Source organism: Mus caroli, chromosome 4, assembly GCF_900094665.2.
Source record: "Mus caroli chromosome 4, CAROLI_EIJ_v1.1, whole genome shotgun sequence".
Lineage (NCBI taxonomy): Eukaryota > Metazoa > Chordata > Mammalia > Rodentia > Muridae > Mus > Mus caroli.
In genome coordinates, this window is record NC_034573.1 from 105,677,295 (window position 1) to 105,702,277 (window position 24,983).

The 24,983-nt window shown below is 43.2% G+C and overlaps 1 protein-coding gene and 1 pseudogene across 3 annotated transcripts; one reads left to right on the top strand and one right to left on the bottom strand.

Annotated features, from left to right (window-relative positions):
• Nucleotides 1-8,584: 8,584 nt before the first annotated feature.
• On the bottom strand, nt 8,585-11,911 carry LOC110293390 (annotated as a pseudogene).
• Nucleotides 11,910-23,536, top strand: LOC110293093 (cytochrome P450 4A11-like). Of its 3 annotated transcripts, none has more exons than XM_021160865.1 (12): nt 11,910-12,104; nt 16,050-16,191; nt 16,754-16,795; nt 17,604-17,731; nt 18,821-18,945; nt 19,263-19,417; nt 19,849-19,955; nt 20,040-20,230; nt 20,328-20,461; nt 21,601-21,665; nt 21,806-21,882; nt 23,368-23,536. In XM_021160865.1, exons 1-12 carry the CDS (start codon nt 11,910-11,912, stop codon nt 23,534-23,536), a joined length of 1,530 nt encoding a protein of 509 aa, XP_021016524.1. The 3 variants fall into 3 exon arrangements, with proteins under 3 accessions (XP_021016524.1, XP_021016525.1, XP_029332187.1); XM_021160866.1 differs by having other exon boundaries at nt 19,359-19,417; XM_029476327.1 differs by lacking the exons at nt 19,263-19,417; nt 20,040-20,230 and having other exon boundaries at nt 20,273-20,461.
• The last annotated feature ends 1,447 nt before the right edge of the window (nt 23,537-24,983 follow it).

Below are 24,983 nucleotides of genomic sequence, written 5' to 3' on the forward strand. Positions count from 1 at the left end.
GATAGCTCTTATCAACAGGGACATCTCTAAGGTCTGCCCTACACAGGACAGCAGACAATGTGGACTTCTATTACCTTTCCTCAAGCCTCTGAATAAAATGTTTAAACAAAAGAAGGAGGAGAGGAGGAGGAGGAGAAGGAGGAGGAGGAGAAGCAGCAGCTTGAAGGTAATGATCTCCCATGTCTCTTTTGTGCATTATATCTGTGACTGTGTGTGCACTCATTCAGTTTCATAGTTCTAGCCATACAGTGCATGCCTCCTCATCTTTTGCTATGCCATACATTTTTAAAAACTCATATTTCCCTTAATTCCATAAGGGCATTTCATTCTTCAGTATAGACATACCACATTTAATTATATGTATTTCTGCCATTAACTACAAGGTTATGAGGTCAAGAAAGTTTTGTTAAACAAATGCTATTGAACTGTTGGCAGGATGGCAAACTGGTGCAATCACTCTGAAAAGCAGAGTTAGCAGTAGATCTACCACATAAGCATGTACCACTCCTTGGCATATGTCCAAAGGATTCCATTCTACTCCACAGGTACTTGCTCAGCCATGTCCACTGTCACTCTCTATCTATAATAGTTAAGAAATGGAAACACCCTAACATTCCTAGAAAATGGCAGGGAGAGGAGGAAGGAGGGAAAAATAACACTAAGAATGTTTGAAAAAAGTCACAAGGAAGCATAGTTTTATGTTTACATAAAAAGAAATATATCACATATGTGTTATAATTTCTGCCACTCAGAGTGAAAATGCTCGCTTCAAGAGCCATGGCCAATCTAACAAACACCTTAGTGCCAGATATGGGAAACTTCTTTTTAGATTGCTAATCAGAGGAGAAGTTTCCAGAATAATACAAGCTATTGTTGTTGCCCTTGGCTGAGTCCCAAAACTTTAAGGCAAGATCATGTTGTGGAAGACACCACACACATCAGACACAAGATTTAGGATTTAGAATTGACCTGGACGGCTCTTCCCTGAGGACTAGCTTTCATAGTACAAGAACATGGCAAGGCAGACAAAGCAGCAACAGTTCCAACCACCTGTAAGCCCCTAAACCACATCAGTGACAAGCATGGTAAGATGTTGGAGACCATACCATGAGAAAGCAAGCTTTTCACAGTCTCCTACCCTGACAAGCCAAATGGCCTTGTGCTGAGGAGTCAGTCATCACTCCCTTCCCCCTGTTCCCTTCCTGGCACCTGAGGCTGTAAAAGCTGAATTATAGTCCCCTCTTCTTTATCTCTTCCTGACTCCCATGGCATCCAAGGACATGAGTTACATGCTGAGCCTGGCCTGACACCCAAGGCTGTTAAGGAGGATCTATATTCCGGAGATAAGACGCAGAGTGCCCGCCACCTGGAGCCTAACTTTGGCCCTCATGTCCCCTGATACCCACTTCTTTGTTCTTTGTTAATTCCCCCTCAACCCCTCCCTATTCCCCTCGATGTATGCTTTTAAAACCCAGCGTTTCAGCCTAATAAACGGAGATCTTGATAGGAATGTTCTACTTGGTCTTCACTCCTCTTTTCTCTCCCATCCCATTTTCTCCTAGGTTTGTGGTCCCCCTCGCACCCACGAATATCTGAGTCCTGCTGGACGGGACAGTAATATAGCCCCATAGGTGCAATGGTGGTACCTACATCTTGAAGGTAATCAACAACCATCTAATTGAATTTGAGACCTAAACAAAAGGAGGAAATTCATGCTTGGCTCTATAACTTCATCAACTAACCATGCTGGCAACATCACAGACTCTGAAGGATAACCTATTACTACCACTTTCCTAAACCAGTTTAGTTACCATTTGCATTTTAAATACTTGTTCTTATATCCACAGGTAGATGTGAAAAAGTATAATGTAAAAACAAAAATTCTAGGCCTTTAGGCCCAGGCTTGAGAATGTGACCTTTGCGACTCAATGCTCCAAGGCATGCTAATCATAAAACAGATAGCGACATTCCTCCACCCATCCACTTCCTGGGTTCAGGAAGTATTCATTCAAAGAAAGTCACCCTGACCCACCCTGACTGTTGCTGGAATACTCTATGCAAAGGTGCTATTGTTAGAGGCTCCTAGAAAACTGTCTTGACTTTCCACTTCCTCGTGACTCTTAACTGGTATTTTTGGTATTTTCCAACAACACCCTCCCTACCTCCTTGAGTTGTGGCTTCTTCCTTTAAATACCCCCTTACCTAGCTACTCAGGGTGCCACAGTCCTCTACCCCTGCATGGTGTATGACCGTGGGCCCGAGAGTGCTCTTGAATTAAAAGTCCTCTTGCAGTTTGCAGCAAGACTGTTTCTCGTGAGTGATTCGGGGTGTCACCTCTCCTGAGTCAGGGAGTCCTTGCGTTGTGGGTCTTTCAGATGTAGCTCTCATTCCCCCTCAAAGAAGCTTCTTTATGCAGCAGATGGAGACCATTACAGAAAGCCATGACTAGTCAAAGAGCAGAACACAAATGATCGCAGGGTATCCACATCCAGTTCATACATCTACAGCACAATGTCCATACCTAAGGCTCAGAAAACATCATGGAAGAGTGAATGGAATGCCGCAGACCCTCTGGGTCCCTTTGTCTGCATTGAATGGGTCTCTAGTTGCAGATGGGCAAGGAGTCTGTGAATGGCAGACAGATGCAACACAAGAGGTTGTGTAGAATCTGATGTAATTTATCAAGTTGAGCATCGAACTTTTTATACAGAAGAATAACAAGAAACCAGGCGAGAGATACATCCACTGAGTTACAGTAAAACAATACAAAAGGAATGTATACATCGAAAGAAGGGGGGGAGGGCAGGCTGCTGCCACTAAGAAGGGAGCCAGGTATAAAGCTAGTCTATTGTTAAGTCCATCACCAGGGGTTCTTAGTAAATGCCTGATTTATGCTGTTTCTTTGGGCCAAGTGAGGAAACCTGTCTCAGGGAGATTCCCTAACTCCTTCATGATAAACCCACCTATTCGGTAGGCCATTGTGAATTCCCTTGTCTGGGTAAGACTGGCTATTGTCTCAAACACTCTGCAGACCAGCCCTGAGCTATTCTGGCTCCCTTCTTTGTAATGCCTAATTAGTTTCACTGTCTCTACTAGAGGTAAATTTGAATGTTACTGAATAGGTAACCTTCTTACTGAATTCCTACTGAATTCCAAGTTTGTCGGCTTCAAGGATTTTCTGGTACCTTGGAACATTGGTGAAGGCTTAGCTATGTCAGAAATTTAATCTTAAAAGGCACTTATAATAAAATAATACTAAAAGAGAGCACGTGGATCCATACACCAGACTAACTTGGGGATAGGGTATGAGTATACGGGTTATGTGAACGCCAAAGTTCCAGGAGGTGAGTTTCTGTGAAACTCTGTCTCATAAGTGCTCCCAGGCCTCTCAGCCGGCTAAGCAAACTTCACTGGAGTGTGCTTAGCAATGGAAAAATTATAAGAGTGGGAAAATCCTAAATCTGCTGTGAGGCATAAGACAAGGGGGCTGCACCCATGGCATTGAAACAGTAGGATCACCTAAATAAATTGCACAATGACACCAACTGACATGGCAATGTGGATAGGAAAAACTTCACAGGAGCCCTTAGATGAAGAGCTACATGTAAGTAGCAGCTTCTATGAGAGGGAGCATGAGTTTCCTCTAAGAACAAGCCCCCAGATATGTTATCTGAACTCAAGTAGTTCGCCCAAAACACATACACATGAGAAATACTAAATGAACTCATTAGGTTCTTTTTTAAATGTCTCTCTCTCTCTCTCTCTCTTCTCTCTCTCTCTCTGTGTATGTGTGTCTGTGTGTAAAATTAAAAATTAATGAACAGGTAAAATAATATCTAAGAAGGGATCATGAATTTGAGAGGAAATAGTGAAGATGTAGGAAGAATTAGAAGGGAGAGAGGGAAAGGCAGATGATGTAAATATAATATTCATGTATGGAATTCTTTTAAATTTTTTAATTAAAAAGTCTTAGCTGGGTATGTGGGCATGCCTTTAATCACTCGGGAGGCAGAGGCAGGATGATCACACTGAGTTCAAGTTTAGCCTGATCTATATAGTAAGGTTCAAGACAGCCAGGGCTATGTAGAAAGGACCTGCCTCAAAAACAAAAAAAGTGAAGGATGGTGTAAAATTTGTTGAATAATTCAAAGAATGATCTCCTCTCTAACTCCAGAGGGGAGATTTGGAAGGAGATTGTGCTAGTTAGTTTTGTGTCAGCTTGAAACAGGATGAAGTCATTTGGGAAGAGAAAACCTCAACTGAGAAAACGCTCCCAAACAACCTGTCCTATGTGAATGACCTTGGTACCTTTTCTTAATCAGTAATTGATGTAGGAGTGTCCAAAGCATTGTGGGTGGAACTGCCCCTAGGTCTGTGGTCCTGGTGCTATAAGAATACAGGTTGAGCAGGCCAAGGAGGAGCATGTGAGTAAATATCATTCCTGATGACCTCTGCATCATTCTCACCTCCAGGTTCCCTCCTTGCTTGAATTCCTGCCCTAAATTTTCTAGATAATGCCCTAAAAGCTGCAAGATGGAATAAACCCTGTCCTTACCAAGTTGCCTTTGGTCATGTTGTTTTATACCAATAAAAACCCTAAAACCAAAATTAGCTCCAGAAAGTGGGATATTGATGTTACAGACCTGGCCATGTTCTTTGAGGGAGGATTGTGGTGGTGTTTGAATTTGCATAAGAAAAGCCATTGAGCTCTCAGAGCTCAGTGACCTGTTTTGGAACTTGAAAAATAATGTTCAAAGCAGCACAGACCATGGAGGCCTGACTTGTGACTTTTCAGAGGAAAGTTGAGTCTCTTAAAGACTCTATAAGGGCTGTTTGTGAAGTATTTTAAATGAAGAACCACTAAAGTGAAACCTTTGCTTTGCAGGGATAATCAACACTGGTAAGCTGGGAGAGTGTCTTAGTTTGGGTTTTAAGCCTGTGAACAGACACCATGACCAAGGCAACTCTTATAAGGACAACATTTAATTGGGGCTGGCTTATAGGTTCAAAGTTTCAGTCCATTATCATCATGGCAGGAAGGACACCAGCATCCAGGCTGGAATGCTGCTGAAGGAGCTGTGAGTTCTACATCTTCATCAAAAGGAAGCCAGGAGCTGAATATCCTCAGGCAGCTAGGAGGAGGGTCTCAAAGCCCACACCTACAGTGGTACACTTTCTCCAACAAGGCCACATCTCCTCTGACAAGGCCATACCTCCTAATTGTACCACTCCCTTGGTCAAGCATATTCAAACCACCACAAGGAGGCAGGAAGATTGTAAATTAAAGAGTAGGAAGTTTGTGTGAGATTGTGTCCCAGTAACATCAGAAACTATATACATAAGGTTCAACAACATGACCACATAAAGATGAACTGAACATGGATGACACCAAAGAACATGCTAAAGTAGATGGTCTCATTCCTACATAAAGAACTATCAGTAATGAAGGAAAGTTGGAGCAGGAAAGGTGGCCTTTCCCAGAAAAGAATACACCAATTGGATATTCACTTCCAATGTTTCAGCACTGAAAACATATGTACAGATAACATTATTCAGGCTAAGTAGATTATATTTAGGGGTCTCTCTCTCTCTCTCTCTCTCTCTCTCTCTCTCTCTCTCTATGTTTATATAATACTGATTAATGAAAAAAGAAGTCATAAATGTAAAAGAGAATGGGGACAGGTTTATAGAAAGGTTTTAAAGGAGGAAAGGGAAGGTAGAAATGTAATTTATACTATAACCTTAAAAAACCTTACTCTGTTAAGTGTTTCTTTAGAGTTAGCACACAGAAGCTGTAGTCCAGAGGTGTCCAAGTCTGTACCTTGTGCTGCCACCTGAACTTGGTATAGTCTCCTAAGTAGTAGTAAATTTGAAGGCATGAAGGAATCATGAAGAGGATCTCCTGGCTTGGCACCAGGAGAGAGAGGTTGGGAGAGAACATTATTAAGGTACTTCTAAATTGCACTTGAAACCCCAGGATAAAAGGGATCATGGAGAGAAATTAGACTTGGTTTCATGTGTTAGGGTCAAAATCACTGAAGAAGTCCCAGGAGAGGCTATTGGTAAGGATTCAGCAGAGCTTCAGCAGAGACTACAGCACATTAAAGATACCAGCACTATGGGACAATCCTGAAGGACAACAGAAGAACAGCTTCTGTTGACTTGAGTCTAAAAGACAAGCTGGGTGCTGTAAATGGCATAGCCATAGAAAGCGCAACTTTCCAAGCCCTTTGGAGCCCAGAGGATCATAAATGAATCCCACACATTGGAACATTGGTCAGTGAGTTATTTACCTGTTGCAGTTTGGTTTTGCTTTGATTTTATGGTGACTGTGCCCTGGTTATTCCCTCTTGGAGAAAAAGAAAAGTAACTTACTTAGATTTTACAGGAGCCTGTGGCCCTCCCTTCTTCTTCTGGGCTCTTGGCCACTGGCCAAAGAGGACAAATTAAGCAGAAGTGGGATGGGAGTTGGGGTGGGAAGAGCAGTTCAGACAAGGTGAGTACTGACAGACAGACTGACTCCCAGGGTCAGTTTCAGTGAAACAGCTCAACTTTATTCTGGGTGAACAATGGCTGTATAGATTAGGGTGCTAGGTAGGGAGTTCCAAGTTAGAAGTAATTTATTGGCTAGGGTGGTAACCTCAGAATGCTTCATTTACATAAGAAGGAATTTCAAGAAACTGGTTTTTAACGGGGTGGGGTGAATCTGGAAACTGGTCTTAGATTACTTGATTGTCCTCAGAAGTGTGGGAGGCAGGGGCAGTGCTCCAGAGCATACAGGGTGAGAGCAGGGAGAGAGCAACCCTAACTCCTGCGAGTCTCAGGATGAGACTTTTGGGGTTTGGGCAAGTCTCAATCTTGATCTTGCTCCGGACAGCTCCCGGTCCCCGGAGTCCACAGTTAATAGGTTTTGGATAGTTGAGAGATTTGATTATTTAGAGAGACTTAAGTTTTGAAAGATGCTTTTGGTGTTTTAAAGAGAATGAACTATAAAGCGGTGTTTTTAAACTTTTAAAGACTGTGGGACTTTGAAACTTTGCAGTGTTTAATATTGTGACAATTATTTCAATGTTAGATCTTTGGGATGACATGTTAAAGACAGATACACCAGGAAGCTCTGCAGCACAACAAAAGTTTCTTTTATTTATTTATGTATTCTTGAATCTTTTTTTACAGTTTTTATTCCTGTCCCAGTTCACCCTCAGATAGTTCCATATCCCACACCTCTTCCCCTACCTTCTCCAAGAGGATGTCCCTACCCCCATACCCCCACAACCTCACTCCACCAGAACTCCCCAGTCCTTGGAGCCTCAAGTCTCTTGAGGATTAGGTGCATCTTCTCTCACTGAGTCAAGATCCGGCAGTCCTCTGTTGTTTATGTGTTGGGGGCATCATATCAGCTGGTATATGTTGCCTGGTTGGTGGCTCAGTGTCAGAGCAATCTAGGGTATCCAGATTAGTTGAGACTGCTGGTCTTCCTATAGAGTCGCCCTCCTACTCAGCTTCTTCTGCTTTTCTCTAATACAAACACAGGGGTTACCAGCTTCTGTCCATTGGTTGGGTATAAATATCTACATCTGACTTTTTTAGCTCTTTGTTGGGCCTTTTGGAGAGCAGTCATGCTAGGCTCCTCTTTGTGAGCACAACATAGTATCATTAATAGTGTCAGGTATTGGGGTCTCCCCTTGAGCTGGATTCCACTTTGGGAATGTCTCTGGACCTTCATTTCCTTAGGTTTCTCTCCATTTCCATCCCTGCAGTTTGTTCAGACAGGAGAAACTGTGTCAGAGTTTTTGAAGGTGGAAATGCAACCCCATCCCTCCACTTGATGCCCTGTCTTTCTATTGGAGGTGGACTCTACAAGTTCCCTCTCCCCACTGTAGGGTATTTCATCTAAGGTCCTATCCTTTGAGTCATGAGAGTTTCTCACCTCTCAGGTCTGCGGAACATTCTAGAGGGTCCCCCTACCTCTTACTTCCTGAGGTGCCCATTTCCATTCTTTCTGTTGGCCCTCGGGGCACCAGTCTTTTTTTCGTACCAATACAAGATCATGTTCCCCTCTTCCCCCTTTTGTACCCTTTCCTACCGAGGTCCCTCCCTCCTGACCCCCAGTACCCACCCCCATGATTGATTTCTTCTTTCTCCCAAGTGGGATTGAGGCATCCTCACTTGGGACCTTTGGCTTCCAACAAATGTTTCTTATGTCATCTTGAACTTTTTTTTTCCAGTGACACTTTTCCTTGCTTTAATTAATTTGTTGCCTTTTTCTGCTTGAGAAATGGCTTTTGATTACAAAATATCAAACTACACTCAAAAGAGTGTATAGAAAAGGCTAGCCATTGGCACAGCCTGGAGAAGCTCACAACCAAGGATAGAGAACAGCAGCAGGTGGCAGAGGTGGGGAATGGTGGAAAGAGATGTCGCGGGAAGCTAACCTATGCAACAGGGTGAATGCTAATGTCAGCACAAGATGACTGGCCACTACCAGGGTAGGTACTGCAGGGTTTGGGTTCATGCTCTACACAACAGTACAACTTCTTCCAGTTAAGAGTCCTTGGCTTAGACCAATTATAGGCTGACTGGACCCATTTATTAGTATTTCAAAATGCTGTTGTAGACCTGATAGATGTACTGAGAGACTTCAGGGGCTCTACACTTCAGCAACAGAGTATAATTGGGGTTTCCTGGGTGGAGCCGCTGCTCTGCCAAAATCCAAATGCCATTAGTGAGCTTCAGGGACTGGTACAGCATGGCCTGCCTTTTCACATTCCTCTTGGCAATAGTGTAAGCATTGTTGTTTGGCAACTTGTTGCAAACTGTCAGCATTTAAATGACATTCCTTAACCTGAAGATAGACTTCATTTTCATTGGGAATATCCTTCCATGTTGCAAGGAAGACCTGGCATTCCATCTTCCACAAAAAGCACATTGAGGGGGATGGGGCAGCTGAAGTAGAAGACATCAATATTGTTTTTAACAGCCACATGCAAGTTATTCAGGGGTTCCATCTTCATGACTGGGCCTAAGGTGTTGAGAGCCAGAGAGACATCAGTGGTCTGGTTTGGCATCAGTGGAGTATGTATGGCCAAGGGAGTGCTCGGGATGACACCAAAGCTATTCTTATTAAACTGGATGGCAAAGTCAGTCATATCCTGCAGAGCTTTGTTGATGAAGTTCATGTCCATATAGATGTGTAAACGTCCCCGAAATCTTCAGCTTTTACCAAAGGTAACCAGCCTGCCTTAGGAGCCACATATCAACCAGGTGCTATGCCTATCCCAGTGGAAAGCTCAAACAGGTCATTCAGACCACTGCTAAACACAGTAGGAGTAGGTGAAGGAGTGAAGTTTGCAGGCATTGATGACAGGATGAAGGACTGTCCTATTGTACAACTTCCTCCAATGCCCCCACCAAGGTCACTGCCAAGCAGGCTATCCCAGTCCTACTCCTGAAAGATCCACTGCTCCCATCAACATGGAGGACACTTGAGGGACATTCACTGGGAAACCCAGGTCAGGATTTAAAATATCCCCCAGAAAGTCACCTTGAGAGGGGATGACCTGAGACTGTTCCTGGTTGGTTGCTGTGGTGGTGCCAACAGCTATCACCTGCCTCAGTGCTCCCATGATGAATTGGCAACTGTTTGGGATGAATCCCATGACTCCCTTCCTCAAAAGCATTTGGAGGATTATGGTACAGAGATTCCAAAGAACCAATGTGGCAGATGAGCTCATCCAAGAGGGTAGGCTCAATGAGGTCTATGTCCTCAGAGATCAATGGCTTTTCAGACAACACCACTTCTTTGGCTGTCACAGGGTCAGTTGAAAGAAGGGGCCAATATATATAACTCCATTCTCGAAGGTCAGGATTATTGGAATCCTGTGTGGCCAGCAAGAAGACGAGCTGTGTTCCTGATGTTTTCTTGAGAAACAGCTTCACTATGGCAGTAAACAGCATGAGCTGCACCTGGGTGCTATCATCATGAAGACCCTGCAGGAAGCTCTCTAGTAATTCATCTGCATCATTGATTCTTTCAGCATATTCTCCTACAATCCAAATCATAGCTGCTCGGGCACCTGGTTCATATAGGGAGTCCAAGTTTTCACAGAGTGTGGCTATAATACTTTCATACTTGTTGAGTTATTTTTGGAAGATGTCCCTGATGATGACTATTGCTTCTTGGGCCACATAGTTTACTTTGGTCTGGATTAAGTCAAGCAATATTCTTCCACAGCATTCTGCAGATTGCTCCACTTTGATGGTACACTGTCCAACGGCCCTGACAGCTTTGTGAACAAAGTCCACATCAACTTCAGTGGCATATTCCTTCAGCTCCACCAGAACCTGAGCAATGTTGGCTTGGGATGCAAGATAAATCATGATGTCTAACTTCTCTAGTTTAACATAGATAAGATCATTGTACTTCACAAAGAAGACCTTGATTTCCTGCTTCAAGATTTCAGGCCTTTTCTAGACAATTAGGTTGATGTTCCTCAGGGTGACCTAATGCATTTCTGGCTCCTCAGACAGCAATGTGACAAGTGGAGGTGCTAACTTCTTTAGCATCATACTGTAGTAGTCAGAGTCCTTGAGCAAGAATTCTAGAAACTTCATTAGGACGTTTACTGCTGAAAGCACCACTGCAGAGCTGGCATAGGATAGCAGAGGTATTACATGCTCACAGATGTTCTCAGCTTCCTGGTCATCTTTATGGTTGTAATTAGACAGGCAGTCCAGGATGAAAATCTGGCCCCATTCAGTGCATTCATTCAGGACTGTGAGCAGCTTATTGATATTCTGAGGGTTCAGATCAAGAAAGTTGCTGTTTGTGTGAGACTCACTGATCTCAGACAATGCTGATAACAGCATTAGCCACCACCATTGGATCTGAATCTGTTATGAGATCCCACAGAGAATCCAGAAATCCCTGATCTTCTACCATCTGGGCATTGATATATGGAGTTTTGCCACACACACTGCTGCCATTTTTTGAACATAGGGGTCTTCATCCTTCAAGCACTTGATGGAGGGGTTCGCAGAGATACTCTGTAATCTTGTCCATGGGGATGCATCCCATGGTTCAACTGTCAAGGCTCGAATCAAAGGATTGAGATCTTCACAATCCTCCACAAAGCTGTTGACAGCCATGATGGCCATGTCTGGCTGACTCTTAGCATAATTCATCAGATAGAGGTACATGATCTTCTTTAGTTCCAGGTTGTCAGTCTGCATACAGTTCACCACATCTGGGAAGAAAGAGCTTACATCCTTCCCCACAGTCATAGCAGCAATTACTTTCTTCACGATGTCCTTCCTCTTTTCTTTCTTTTCATTGTTTAGTTCAGTTTTTACTTCAAAAATTTCTCCCTTCTTATTGGTTGTGAAATACTTGGAATCAGTCGTGTTTCTGGATCTTTAGCATGAACCAGAGGTAAGGGCAGGGTGGCAGCATCTGTCTGAGAACAGAGCTGGGGTGGTGGTATAATGGTTCATCCTGAACTCTTAATAACTCTTTTACTGACAAAAAAAAATCCTTCAGGCAAGGAGATTTTACCAATGAGAACATTTTAAGACTAGAACCATCTATATATAATGAACTTATGAAAACTAGACTATTTATTACATAAGTCCAATATCTGTGACTAATTTTTTGTCCCTGTGACCTTTTCAAGCATATAGAAGGTGCTTATTAAATGTCTCTGAAAAGATAGATAAAGGATATGACAGATTAGGGCCATTACCATTGTCTCATTATATGACAGCTCATAAACTCTAGACTGGAATTCAGGATCTGTTCTCGGTCTTCCCCCTCCCAGAGGTAGGTGGAGCATCTTTCAGATATATCTATAGGATAATAGGAAGATTCAGTGTCTGGGAAGGACAGTCTATGGTCCAGAAGCCACTACACCATGAGTATCTCTGCACTGAGCCCCACCAGATTTCTGGAATGTGTCTCTGGATTCCTCCAAGTGGTCTCCTTGATTGGCCTCCTTCTGCTGCTCTTCAAGGCTGCACAACACTACCTGCGCAGACAATGGCTGCTCAGAGCCCTCCACCAGTTCCCATTGCCACCCTCCCACTGGCTCTTTGGGCATTGCTTTCAGGTAGGAAGGAGTGGAAATGGGAAGGGGGTGAGCTGGGGCTTACACATTCTAGCTTTAAGAATATAGTCATGGAAACTGAGGATGTAGAAACTGAAGATGAAAATATCCTTCACAGTGCACAGCATCAATTCCTTTTGTGTGTTTTGGGAGCACAGATTCCAAGCTCAGGTGTGCTAGTAGAGGACTCTAACAGCAATACATATAAAAGACATAGTCTATTGTTTAACAAGCATGTGGCCTCTGTACAAACCCAGCTTTGCTATCAGCTTCTGCAAATCTCAAATAGTATGGAGCTCAGTTATTTACTTATTTATATGTTTGCTTACAACCCAAAAGAAGCATCCCCTTCTTAGTCCCCCTAAGAGAGTCCCTTCTCTATATCTCCCCTTCCCCTCTGAGAGGGTGGGGCTCCTCCGGAGATCTCCCACTTTAGCTCATCAAGTCTCTGCAGGATTGGGCTTCTCCTGTCCCACTGAGGCCAGACCAGACAAGGCATCCCTGTTGGGAAATGTATTCCACAGTCAGATCACAGCTTTAGAGTCTGCCCCTGTTCTAGTTGTTGGGTGACTCATATGGAGACTGAGCTGAACATTTGCTACGTATGTGTCTGGGGCTCTTGGTTGGTGCTTAGTCTCTGAGTGGAGCTCACTTCTTTTTTAGAAGCCTGTGCCTCAGCTCTGTTCCACAATCCTTCCTTGCTCCTGTCTTGTGACTTCCTAGCCTGGCACTTGCAAATCCAAGGATTTTCCTTTTTGAGTTGCTCTCCAGTTGGAGCACCACCAGTATTCCAAATGTTCTCTAAGTATCAGGTTAATCTTTTAGAGTGTTGAATAATGAGTCACTCAATGTCCAGTCCAGATTCTGCCTCAGTGAAAGCACAACATTGTGGTGGAATCCTTGCCCCATTGGGGTCACTGTCTGTCTGTGCTGAGAACAGACAAGGAGACAGAAGGAGCCAGAGCTCAAGGAGAGAACGAATTCTTCTCTCACGGTTCCTCAGTTTAAGGAGGAAGGACCAATCACATGAACTTTCCCCAAGGTTGGTCACTTAGGGCTGAAACCATAACAATGGCAGGAAAAAATGAGGGAGATAGTAGCCCATTGTCCTTCAACTAAAGACATGGATGTTTGCGTTTCCCCCCATTTAATAGGGTCTGTTTGTCTCCCCGTTTCCCTGTCATGAACTCTGGATTACGAGCTGCATGGAAACACACCATCCATTCCAGGTGTCCCTCTTCCCAGTCTCACACAGCCATAAGACAGCTCAGGAACGAGGGCAGGAGCAGCCTCTGGGCTAGAGGATCAGATCAGAACCCCTATCCTTCTACATCATAAGGTGGTTATTCCAGAGCTAGACCTCTGTTTTCTAGAAGGCCAAATTATGGTCAGCAGGGGGCAACCCACCTCATATGGGAGCTATAAGTATTTGTCACAAAGAAATGGCCAAAGCCTAATTGGAAATGTTTGATTGTGCAAATTTGTTGTGTTAATAGCTTACAGATTAGTTCTTCTTTCTTTCATTTTGTTTTATTTTTCTTCATTCATTCATTCATTCATTCATTCATTCATTCATTTTATATCCCCATCACTGCCTCATTCCCATTCCATCTCCCTGACAGTTTCATTCTTGATTTGAGACCTAACCTATTATTTGACACAATTGTTACCATCTAAATGTACTCCTCTTGGAGCTAGCAGTTGTCAGAAGGCATCAGTAAGACTTCTGTAGTGACATTGCAGTAATACTGATGGTTTATGTAGACACTCACTAGGTGAATAGTTTTTATTTGTATAAATGGTATTTTGGTAATACTGAATGACCTCCCAACTTCTGGTAGTTTATAGCAAATGCATCCCTAAATTCTAACCTTTGTCATTCTGAGGTGTTTATATTCATTACCTCTGTTATTGCATCAAGTTGGGAAGAACCATGACTCATTTGTACACTGGGTAGAAACAGTGGCAGTAAGCTAGAACAGGAGTTGCAGGCAACAGACTGTTCTGTGTGTTGAGATTAGAAAAGGGGAATGTTACTGTGCCAAAAACTTCTTCCCAGGTGTTAGCAGGGTCAAGCTGAGAGACACACAGAGAATTAAATCTTATACCTAGTAATCAAGGCACCTACTGGACAGTCCCTGTGCTGGATTAAAATACAGAGCGATTTCAAGGATGAATGTGATCAGGGAACACAAAGCTGTGTAACCCGAGAAGGATGGTTCTCAAGGCTTGTCAGGAGAGACTAAGCCACATTCCCCTGCTAGAGCACAAATGCAAATGTATTAGCTCTGTGATGGTCCCTTGTTCCTCAGAAGGAACCTGACATAGGTGAGTGCCAGCAGTTATCAGTGAATTCATCTGTGCTGTTCATGTGCTCATCCACTGACTGCACAAGGAACATTTTTGTTCTCTGTCCAGCTCATATGTCTTTCAGTTTCTCTTCCTGCCAACAAGTGAACCCTGAAAAGTTGTCTGCAACTCCCACTATACTCAAATGCCCTAGGGGGGCACAGGGACTAGCTGTTAAAATAGGACTCTGGCAAATTTTGTTATGTATGTCACACAGTCATGACCTAAAAACCATATTGAAGTGTCCTTACAGCAAGAAAAGAAATGTTCTGTCCACCATGTGAACCTGGGCTGCCTGTGGGAAGGAGTGTTCCTACCTATTTATGCCTGTTACTAGCTTATACAACAGGACCTGCTGCACAGTAGGGCCTTAGTCACTACTTAATGGACAGATGAAGGGATGTGCAGATGGAAGGACTAAGCAGCCTGAGGAATTGAGACCTCTCTCTATCCCTTCTGGACCCTGACCGTTTCTTTCTTTGAGTCTACAGGACTCCTCTCAGCTCAACCTCTTTTATTCTTTTTCTTACTGGTTTTAGACAAAGAGTCTATCTCTCTTGCCTCATGCCTACTGAAAATTCACTCATCCACTCTCTGACTCCTACACTCATGTGCTCATGTTTATAGAAATAAAGGATGATTGCTATGGACAAGGCTGAACATTTTGTTGAGAACTCAAGGATGTCAGATTTCAGAGCTACATTTGCCAGCACAGAAGTAATGATGCCCAGGAGTGCGGGAATAGAGGGCAAGGACACTGTGGGATGTCATGTCTGGGTCTAATACAATCACAGGGGCATAACATTCAGCATCAGAATCCTCAATCTTCAGAAAAACAAGGGAAATTGACAGTCCTTCTTACGTGGTCTTGCATGGAGACTTATAGGATTGTACCAGTTGGAATGGGTTGTAACACAAAAGAGCTGGGCAGATAAGACAAAGAAAGGTCTTGTCTCTCACTGTGGAGACTAGAAACTCATGGTCATGAGGATGATGGGGATGGTTTTTCCTCTGGGCTCTAAAGAGATTTTGATTGCAGGCCTGCCTCCTTGGCTTATAAATGGTAATCATCTTATTATGACACTACATATCTATCTCTGTGTTTATTGTTCTGTCCAAAATTCCTCTTTTCCTAAGGACAACAGTATAGTGGGTTAGGTCCATTATCAATGCCTCATTTTGCTTTGGTTCCCTCTTTGAAGACCCTATGACCTGATAGTGTTACATTTTGAGGTTCTAAGGTTTAGCATTTCAATGTAATATTTTGAGCAGAACATGATGAAGACATGAATCTAACAAGAGTAAGTTGATATTAACTTTTGTCTTGTGGAAGCCAGCACTGGGAACTAATCAAGCAAGACTGTAAGGGCAATTCAGAGAGAGCTCTTATGTGGCCCAACATGGAGTCACATTCTTACCTTTATACCATGACCTGGGCAGTCACGATGAGAGTAGACCATGCTGTAGTTCCTCACAGTCAGATACTTAGCACTCTGTGGATAGATCCAGCACCATGTTTCTGTATCTGTCAACTTATGATTTCTACTTCCAGCCTGTTGTTCAAGATGATATCATTTGCTTTGTTTCTCCTGGTGGCAGTTCAAAGTGGACGAGGAGCTGAGATGGATACTAAGATATGTAGAGAAATTCCCAGGTGCATTTCTCCACTGGATATGGGGAAGTCATGTCTTCATCAAGATCTATGACCCTGACTACATGAAAGTGATCCTGGGGAGAGCAGGTGAGAGTAAATCCCATCTCAGCAGACAAAACTCTTCTCTCAAGTACGTTTACAATCTGATAAATGACAGAAGATTGGCAGCTAAAACATGGGAAGTTTCTATCTTATTATTTCCTACTGCTCCAGCCACAGCCCAGCTAAACTCCAATAATACCCACTAAATACTGGATGATTCTAACAGTTGACTAGCTTGAAAATTTGTCGTATTCTAAATTATGTTGCCTGTAATATAAATTGGGTTTGACACATCCCTTTAACAGTCATCCTAGGGCAGAAGACTATGAGCCACTGTAGAATCCACAGAGTTTCTTCCTCTCTTGATACTGACAACCAGATAGGTGTGTCTTAGCAGTTCTGAACAGTCCTGGCTCTCAGTGTGCTAAGATGTGAAGCTTGCATTTCTGATTCCACTTGAGAGTACCAAGAGAAACAGACAGACAGGTATAGTAGGAGAGGACAGGGACTCAGAGATTCACCAAGGATCATGGCCTCAAACACAACTGCTTTATTTGGTGAGGGTCAGTATCCAATCAAAAATCCCCTTCCCCCTTTTTTTTTTCAGACCCAAAGGCTAGCCTCTACAGATTCCTGACCCCTTGGCTTGGTATGTAGCTGTAAACCAGGACTCTGGCCACACTACATCTTCTTTTCTCTCTTCGAAATTTTAAGTGTAGTGGTGCTGGGAATTTAACCTGGGTCCTTGGGAGAAGAGCCATGCTTTTAACTACTGAGCCACCTCGCAGCTCTTCTGACTCTTCCTAGTGCTGATTGGAACTGCTTTATGCTCTGCTACTTCTCTGCAACTCATCTTGGTTTTTCTCTAAAAACTCTTGGACCCACTTTTATTTGGCTGCCTTCTTATGCAGCCTTCAACTCCACTGTTACAAGACTGTTTTTTTATTATTTCAAATGAGCATAAGCAGAATTAGGTTTTGTTGAGGAGTTTCTTCTTTAAAAGTTATATTTTGGATTTTCCACCTTCTCCTGCTTCTCTCCAATCCCAGGCCCTCCTTTTAACCTCCCAGTCTTCCTGTGGCCTCCTTCCACTCTCATGTCCTATGTACCACATTGCTTCTCCTCCTTTCCTCAGTTCCTCTTCTTCCTCTCCTGTGGTCTCTCTTCTAGTTTCAAAGTCTATGGACACTTGCCCCCATGTTCATATGCACATTAAAACACTATAAATTAGAGTCTGCTTGTGACACCTTTTCAGATTTAGTCATATCTGTGCTAATCATATCAAATTTAATGGCCCAATCCTGAAAACTATTACTATTTGCTATACCTATTTAGGATTTTCTTTTTACTCCATTATCTTACTTCAAAACTTACACTATCTGCCTGCCGATTACCCCAACTCTTTCCTCTGGTCCCATTAACCTCTGGAATCACACATATAACCAATTCTTGCCCAGGACATGGTTTGTTCTTTTTGAATGGACATAAGTGGTTCCAGCATCGTCGGATGTTGACACCAGCATTCCACTATGACATCCTCAAGCCCTACGTGGGGATCATGGCAGACTCTGTACAAGTGATGCTGGTGAGTCTTCTCCCTGTCCCTCTGACCCTCTGTCCCTCCCTGCTTCCCCCTTCCCTTTCCCCTTCTCTTTCTCCTCTGTCTCTGTCTCTGTCTCTCTGTCTCTCTGTTTCTCTGTTTCTCTGTCTGTCTGTCTCCCTGTCTCTGTCTCTGATTCTCTCTCTCTCTCTCCCTCAAACACACACACACACACCTTTACACTCAGATTTTATTCTCTAAGTAAACAGTCATAAGACATAAATACAGGGAATATCATTCTGAAGCCATTACTGAGAAAATAATTTCTTCAAAAGCAGATGAGACAGAAGTGTTTCAGGTGTCAGGGTATGTACATAGTTTGCTCATATCCAAGGAGAGAACATCATGTGGGATATAAACCCACTCCCTACTTCCAAGCTGCAGCATATGGACTAGAATAGTAATTTCCCCTAGACATCATGATGGTCCTTCCTTGCTGGTTAGCCAGTGGTAGCTTCAGTGACATGATAGCTATCTCAGGATGACACTTAATCCTTCTCAACCTTGGGATCTACTAGTGCTGTACTGAACAGTGACTAGACTATGAAATATAAGCCAGAACTTCATTCTAACAGGGAAATCTACTGCACTTTCCCTTTCCATAGGAAACAAGATTTCTAACCCCCTCCACTACAGGCCCCAGTGCTTTGTTCTTATCTGAATGACAATTGAAGTGGAAGTGCCATCAGGATGGCCCCATTGAGAATGCATCTGCTGTCCCATTGCCTTTCATTTTCCAAACATGTTTTATGTTTATGTTTGAGAAATGGTCAATGTTTCAAATCTAATTCATCCTTATGAGCATTGAGGGGACTGAGACTTTGTAAAAGCATAAAGGTCATAACTAATTCCAAAATTTAAATACTATCACATGATATTGAGAGAACTATTCAATACAGTAATGGTTTTCTGAGAGAAACAGGCATAGCAGTCCAAATATATCTTCACATTCTTATGATAGGAGGGGTACTTGCAGGTATGTAGAGCTGAGTACTTGTTGTGGAGAGAAGAATCTAGTGTAATTTGCTCAGCACTTCTGGGAGATAAGAAAACCATGTCACACTCCCATCACAGGACAAATGGGAGCAGATTGCTTGTCAAGACACCACTCTAGAGATCTTTCACCCTATCTCCTTGATGATGTTGGACACCATCATGAAGTGTGCCTTCAGTTACCAGGGCAGTGTCCAATTGGACAGGTCAGTGACTACACTGCATGTGCAGGGACCTTATTCTTACCAATTGATGGGCCTCACCAGAGAGACATGTGGGGCTTATAGGATGTTTATCTCCACAAAAAAGCAAGATTCTGTCCCCAGCATCAGGCAAGTTCTAACTACAAAGCAGATCCAACACTGTCCTAGTCATATATGCCATTCACAGGCTACAACAATGAATGGATGTGTGCCTTGCTGTTACTTATTCAACCTTCTTATTAGGAATCCTCACCAAAACTCAATTCTGTTTCCATACCAGATGTTCCTATTACCAGCCTGTTTTGTATCCTCTCCCTCAGGAGTTCTCAGGCCTACCTCCAGGCGGTTAGTGATCTGAACAACCTAGTGACTTCCCGTATGAAGAATGTCTTCCTCCACAATGACATTATCTACAACCTGACTTCCCATAGCCGAAGGACCAACTCTGCCTGTCAGATTGCCCATGAACACACAGGTTTCATTTTTTCTTTTGTCTCAGCTCCTTTAACAGGTTCAGCTTAAATGAACTGCCCGTGACTTCTCAGGTAGGCTCAATGCCTGAAGCATTCAGAAAAGATTTATATGCATTTATCCTGGGTATTTCCCTTGCACCAGACTTGGTAATAGAGATGGGAGAGTATCTGAAAGCCTGGGAGTGATCACCTCTGCCACAATTTTAGCGATGCTGTTTACTGCCCTTTAAAGCAACTCAAGCAGACACTGCATGAGCCATGGTCCAGAGAGGACTACTAAACATCCTTCAGATGGTGTTAGACTTGCGACACTTCTGCCTCTATATGCTTCCTGACCTCTATATAGCACTCAGACTGGGACTGGGGAAGTCGCAGACCTGCTGAGGGTTGTTGTAGTTCTCATCCCTGTCTCTTACCCATTTTCATGGGACAGACCGAGTTGTCAAGCTGAGGAAGGCTCAGCTACAGGACAAGAAATCAATGGAGGATCTCAGAGGAAAGAGATGTTTGGATTTCCTGGACATCCTTCTATTCTCCAGAGTGAGTAGCAAGAGTTGAGTTCTGAGACTCGGCCCAGGATTAAACTAAGTGACAAAGACTGCTTTCTCACCATGGACTCTCCAGATGGACGATGGGAGCAGCTTGTCTGACAAAGCATTGCGTGCTGAGGTCGACTCACTCATGTTTGGGGGTCATGACACACCAGCCAGTGGGATCTCCTTGGTCTTCTATGCTTTGGCCACACATGCCGACCACCAACAGAGATGCAGAGAAGAGGTCCAGAGCCTTCTTGGGGATGGATCCCCCATCACATGGTGAATGGGAACTCAAGAAAAAAACCCACTGTCTTGTAATAGGGAGTCTCTGGTTTTCTCAGGCTCATCTTATTCTTCTGGATGGGCTTCCTTTCAGGGGCCATCTGCACCAGATGCCCTATACCACCATGTGCATCAAGGAGGCCATGAGGCTCTACCCACCAATACCATCTGTTGGCAGAAAGCTCAACACACCTGTCACCTTCCCTGATGGACGCTCCTTACCTAAAGGTATGAGCACTTACCTTCAATGACTTGAGTTTTCTGGGGAGAAAGAAAAGTCAGAACTTTTTGTGTGCTTCTCTAGTTCTGAATTCATTAAGTCTTCTTCTCCTTGTAAGTAAACCTGTGCAGATGTCATGGAAAAAATGACATGAATTTTTGTATTTAATTAGAATCATATTATTAATGTTCAATAACCACACTTTCATGGTTTAGAATCCACACTTTCATGACAACAAGATTCCTTTATTCAGATTCCATGATTTTTTTCCCTCTGAGATATAATCACATTTCTTTATTTATTTTTCTTAATGTGGATAGGTGTTTTTCCTACATGTTATGTCTGAATACGACATGTTTGGAGTGCCAATGGGGACCAGTAGTGATTTTTGGATGTTCTGACACTGAAAATATAAACTGCTGTCAGGTGCCACATGGATGCTGAAAACTGAACCCAAGCTGTTTACTGGAAGAGTAAACAGCACACTTAACCACTGACATTTTTAAAATTCAACATCCTACAATGATCCCTGATAGCACAAAGAGACCTCTTCTTTCTTAGCTGTATACTCCTAAAAGCATTCTTCACACTAGATTGAATATGTGGAATAATTCTATGGTGATTTATCCCTCAGAAAACATATTCATTTATACAGTGATGACTCAAACCTCAAGGTCTTTAACACTCAAAACCAATGGAAGTGAATTCCTGACTAGAGCTATGAAAGTCTCACTTCCAGAAAGCAAAGGATGGAGAGATGAGATAGATATGAGTGTGGTGTGGTTCTTTAGATTGGTTACATCAAGGGAAGGTACCAGAAAGTTCTGTGTTGTTAATTGTATTTTCTCTGGTCTGAGGTATCCTCTGATTGTTGATAGACAGCACAGTCAGTTGTTTTATATTCTCCAGTGCGTGGAAGGCATTTGACAAACCCGAGTGATTACTTAGGAATGACTACTCAATTGGTCTCCAATACTTTCCTACATTTATTCCACATTCATCATCAACTGCTTTCACCTTCCCAACAAGATCATGCTGACCAACCTTAGGATTCATGGAACCAGGTCTTTCTCATATACAAGGACCCTGCTGTCCATCAGACCAGCCATTCATTCCATGTATTTTCTCTCTCCCACCTGCCCCACAGGTATCACAGTACTGCTCCACTTTTATGCTCTTCACCACAACCCAAAAGTGTGGCCAAATCCAGAGGTAGGCATCACTGGAGAACAGAGGGAAACATAGTCCAATTCCAGTGCCTCTTCCTGGTCTCTCCTGAGAATTTTGTCCCTCACAGGCTAAGAACAAAGGTGTAGCCACTGCCTGTTTTGTCCTTGGAACTCTCTCTGCAGGTGTTTGATCCTTCCCGGTTTGCAATGAATTCTGTCCAACACAGTCATGCTTTCCTGCCCTTCTCAGGAGGATCAAGGTAAAGCATTCTGTGTAGGTAATGGAATAGAGGTTAGAATTTATATCCTCTGAGTACACATGTGCACACACTCTTCTCCTTCCCTTTTCTATCCTTTCAACCCCTGAATACTAGATAAAAAGAGAAAGACAGATAGGGAGTAAAGGAAAGAGATGCCTGAATGAAGTCAGGGGTCAGAAATGGACAGCCTTATCATTAGACAATTTCCTGCTGATTAGGGGCATTGAGGTCCTAAGAGTATCTTGAAAGTGTGACCCAGAGAAATGGGTTTTCCCCTGACTCAGTGAGACCACATTTATGTTACATAGAATGAGACACTGACACTTGAATCACACATATCATTCCCTCAGTCTTTCACACCTCTGTAGCTCATTGAACAGTTTTTGGAAACATACTAACTCTTAACACTGCCCTACACTGCCTCACTCCTGTGCCCTTGAATAAAGGACTTACGGACTATTGGATGTCTGAATTAGAGAGAGAGAGTCAGAGAGAGAAACAGAGACAGAGATAGAGACAGACAGACAGACAGACAGACAGACAGACAGAGACAGACAGACAGATCTGGCTGATCATGAAGGCCATTGGATGCAGACAGAAGTTGAGAGAGGATGTTTCAGCAAACTCAATAACACAATCTAATATAGAAAGTAGAGCTGATAAGAGGTAGGTGCCAGGGCCATGAAGTGGGAGGGGTGGGTAGGGGAGCAGGGTGGGAGGGGCGGAGCGGTATAGGGAACTTTCAGGATAACATTTGAAATGTAAATAAAGAAATATCTCATTAAAAAAAAAGAGCTAGGAAGAGGTACCCAGAGAGCACAGTGCCACACTCCTGACTTCTTTGACACTGTTCTACCTGAAGGAAGGCATGAAGGGTCATGAAGAAGGGGAGACTTAAGGATTCCAGAGAAGTTTGGGAGAAAATGTTCAAGTTTGCAAGAAGGGACATTAAATGACAGGTGCTGTTGTGCTAGAGTAAGACTTGAGTCTGAGCACTGGGTGGAGACAGATGGGGAGGCAGCTTGAAGCTCTCCAGACTGGTGTCTTATCTGGTTCCCCTCCGATGGTTGTCAATCCTTTGCCTTCATACCACATTACCCCTTGGAAGTGTGCTCTGCCTCTTCCTTGGTTGCTCTGACCACTGGTGTTACTGGGGGAACCTAAAACTCTCAGTGGAAGAAGTGAACACCCAAACATTGAGTGTATGATGGTAAATGTGAGACTGTCCCCTGGACACTTGTCCTCTCCTAACAGATGTCACTCCTCTGAAATCAGTACTGGTTTAGACTTAGTCCTGGGAGAGGGGGAGCCCTTGTCACAGCACAGGAGCAGAGATGGATGTGTGAATGAGGGAAAGGCAGTCTTGGTGAGAGAAGGATTCCTTCCCAGCTCTGCACAGAACAGGATTCCAGTTTGTTGTTGCTGTTGTTTTGTTTTTCTGGGGTGTTGTTGTTGTTGTTTTTATTGGCTTTTTTTTTAACCCAGGAACTGCATTGGGAAGCAACTTGCCATGAACGCACTGAAGGTCGCTGTGGCCCTAACCCTGCTTCGATTTGAGTTGCTGCCAGATCCCACCAGGGTACCCATCCCTACTCAACAACTCGTATTAAAGTCTAAGAATGGGATCCACCTGCATCTCAGGAAGCTTAAATAGTGCTACTGGGGACAATACAAGGGTCCAAGTGCCTGCTGCCTGCCATTCTATCTGTCACTGCTCCTATGCCCTGCTTGGCTTTCTGCTTCTTGCTTCTATTAGCCCACCTGCCTCTCTTCCCTCCTGTCTGCTTGGGAGTTAACAGGCCTCCTGTTTCTCTGTCCTTTTCTCTGCCTCATCCCTCTTGTTTGTCTGTCTGTGTGTCCTAACGATGGCCTGCCTGCCTCTCTACCTGACTTTCCCCTTCCTATTTGTGTCAACTTCCTACTTTGTTCTTCTGAACTAACGCACTTGTATGACTTCAACAACACAGATTTATAGCTACACTTTTGCAGGTACGACAGATACTTTCCCTGAATGAAAACCAAACCTCACACAAACTCTCAGGAGAAATCCCTTTCTCTAATCTTTCAGCTCTGGAAGCTACCACAAGGTGCCTAGTAGTGATAAATCCCATCATGATTATCAAGAATCATCTCTTAAAACTGACATAAACCAACTGTGGACATTATCCACAGCTAAAACATCTCCAAGAGCAATAGAAGGACTATTTTTATTAGATATTTTCTTTATATACATTTCAAATTTCAAATGCTATCCCGAAAGTTCCCTATACCGTCCTGCGCTCTGCTCCCCTACCCACCCATTCCTGCTTCTTGGCCCTGTACTGGGGCATATAAAGTTTGCAATACTAAGGGGCTTCTCTTCCCAGTGATGGCCGACTAGGCCATCTTCTGCTACATATGCAGCTAGAGACATGAGCTCTGGGGTCCTGGTTAGTTCATATTGTTGTTCCGCCTATAGGGTTGCAGACCCCTTCAGCTCCTTGGGTGCTTTTTCTAGCTTCTCCATTGGGCTCCCTGTGTTCCATCCAATAGCTGACTGTGAGCATCGACTTCTGTATTTGCCAGGCACTGGCATAGCCTCATATGAGACAGCTATACCATGGTCCAGAAGGACTATTTTAATGAATGACAAGTTAAATCAGCCCAGAAATTCTGAACTTCAAAGCAAACATCACATTCTATGCTACTTTAGTTGGCAAGTATCACCATCACCTTGAATCTACTTAAATAAAATGAAGTAAAAACTAAAGTATTTTTAATTACAATTTTATTTTAAAATAAAAATAAAATAAAACTTAGTGCAATTAAAATTAATATTTTTTTCATGTGTGCCCAAACCACTCAAAGATAAGAAGGATAAGAAAGACATGCTTCTTCCAATTGGTCTGTGTAGTATTGAAAATACATGGCTAGCACTTAACCCAGAGAAGATGTAAATAGGACAGGTTAGCTCTTCTTCATAGTCTGTGACTTTTACCCTATAATATAATCAAAGTAAATTGAATAGTCTAAAGGGAAAAAAATAAGTGTTGGCATGCACACAGATACATAGCTCTAAATAAGATGTCTCCAACCAATCTCTCCACTCAGAGCTCAGGGAA

Excerpts from the sequence above, each read along its gene's own strand:
- LOC110293093 (XM_021160865.1), top strand. The coding sequence starts at position 11,910 with ATGAGTATCTCTGCACTGAGCCCCACCAGATTTCTGGAATGTGTCTCT. Across the intron at positions 16,192-16,753 it reads AGTGATCCTGGGGAGAGCAG|ACCCAAAGGCTAGCCTCTAC; the intron begins GTGAGAGTAAAT and ends TTTTTTTTTCAG. Across the intron at positions 20,462-21,600 it reads TGGACGCTCCTTACCTAAAG|GTATCACAGTACTGCTCCAC; the intron begins GTATGAGCACTT and ends CCTGCCCCACAG.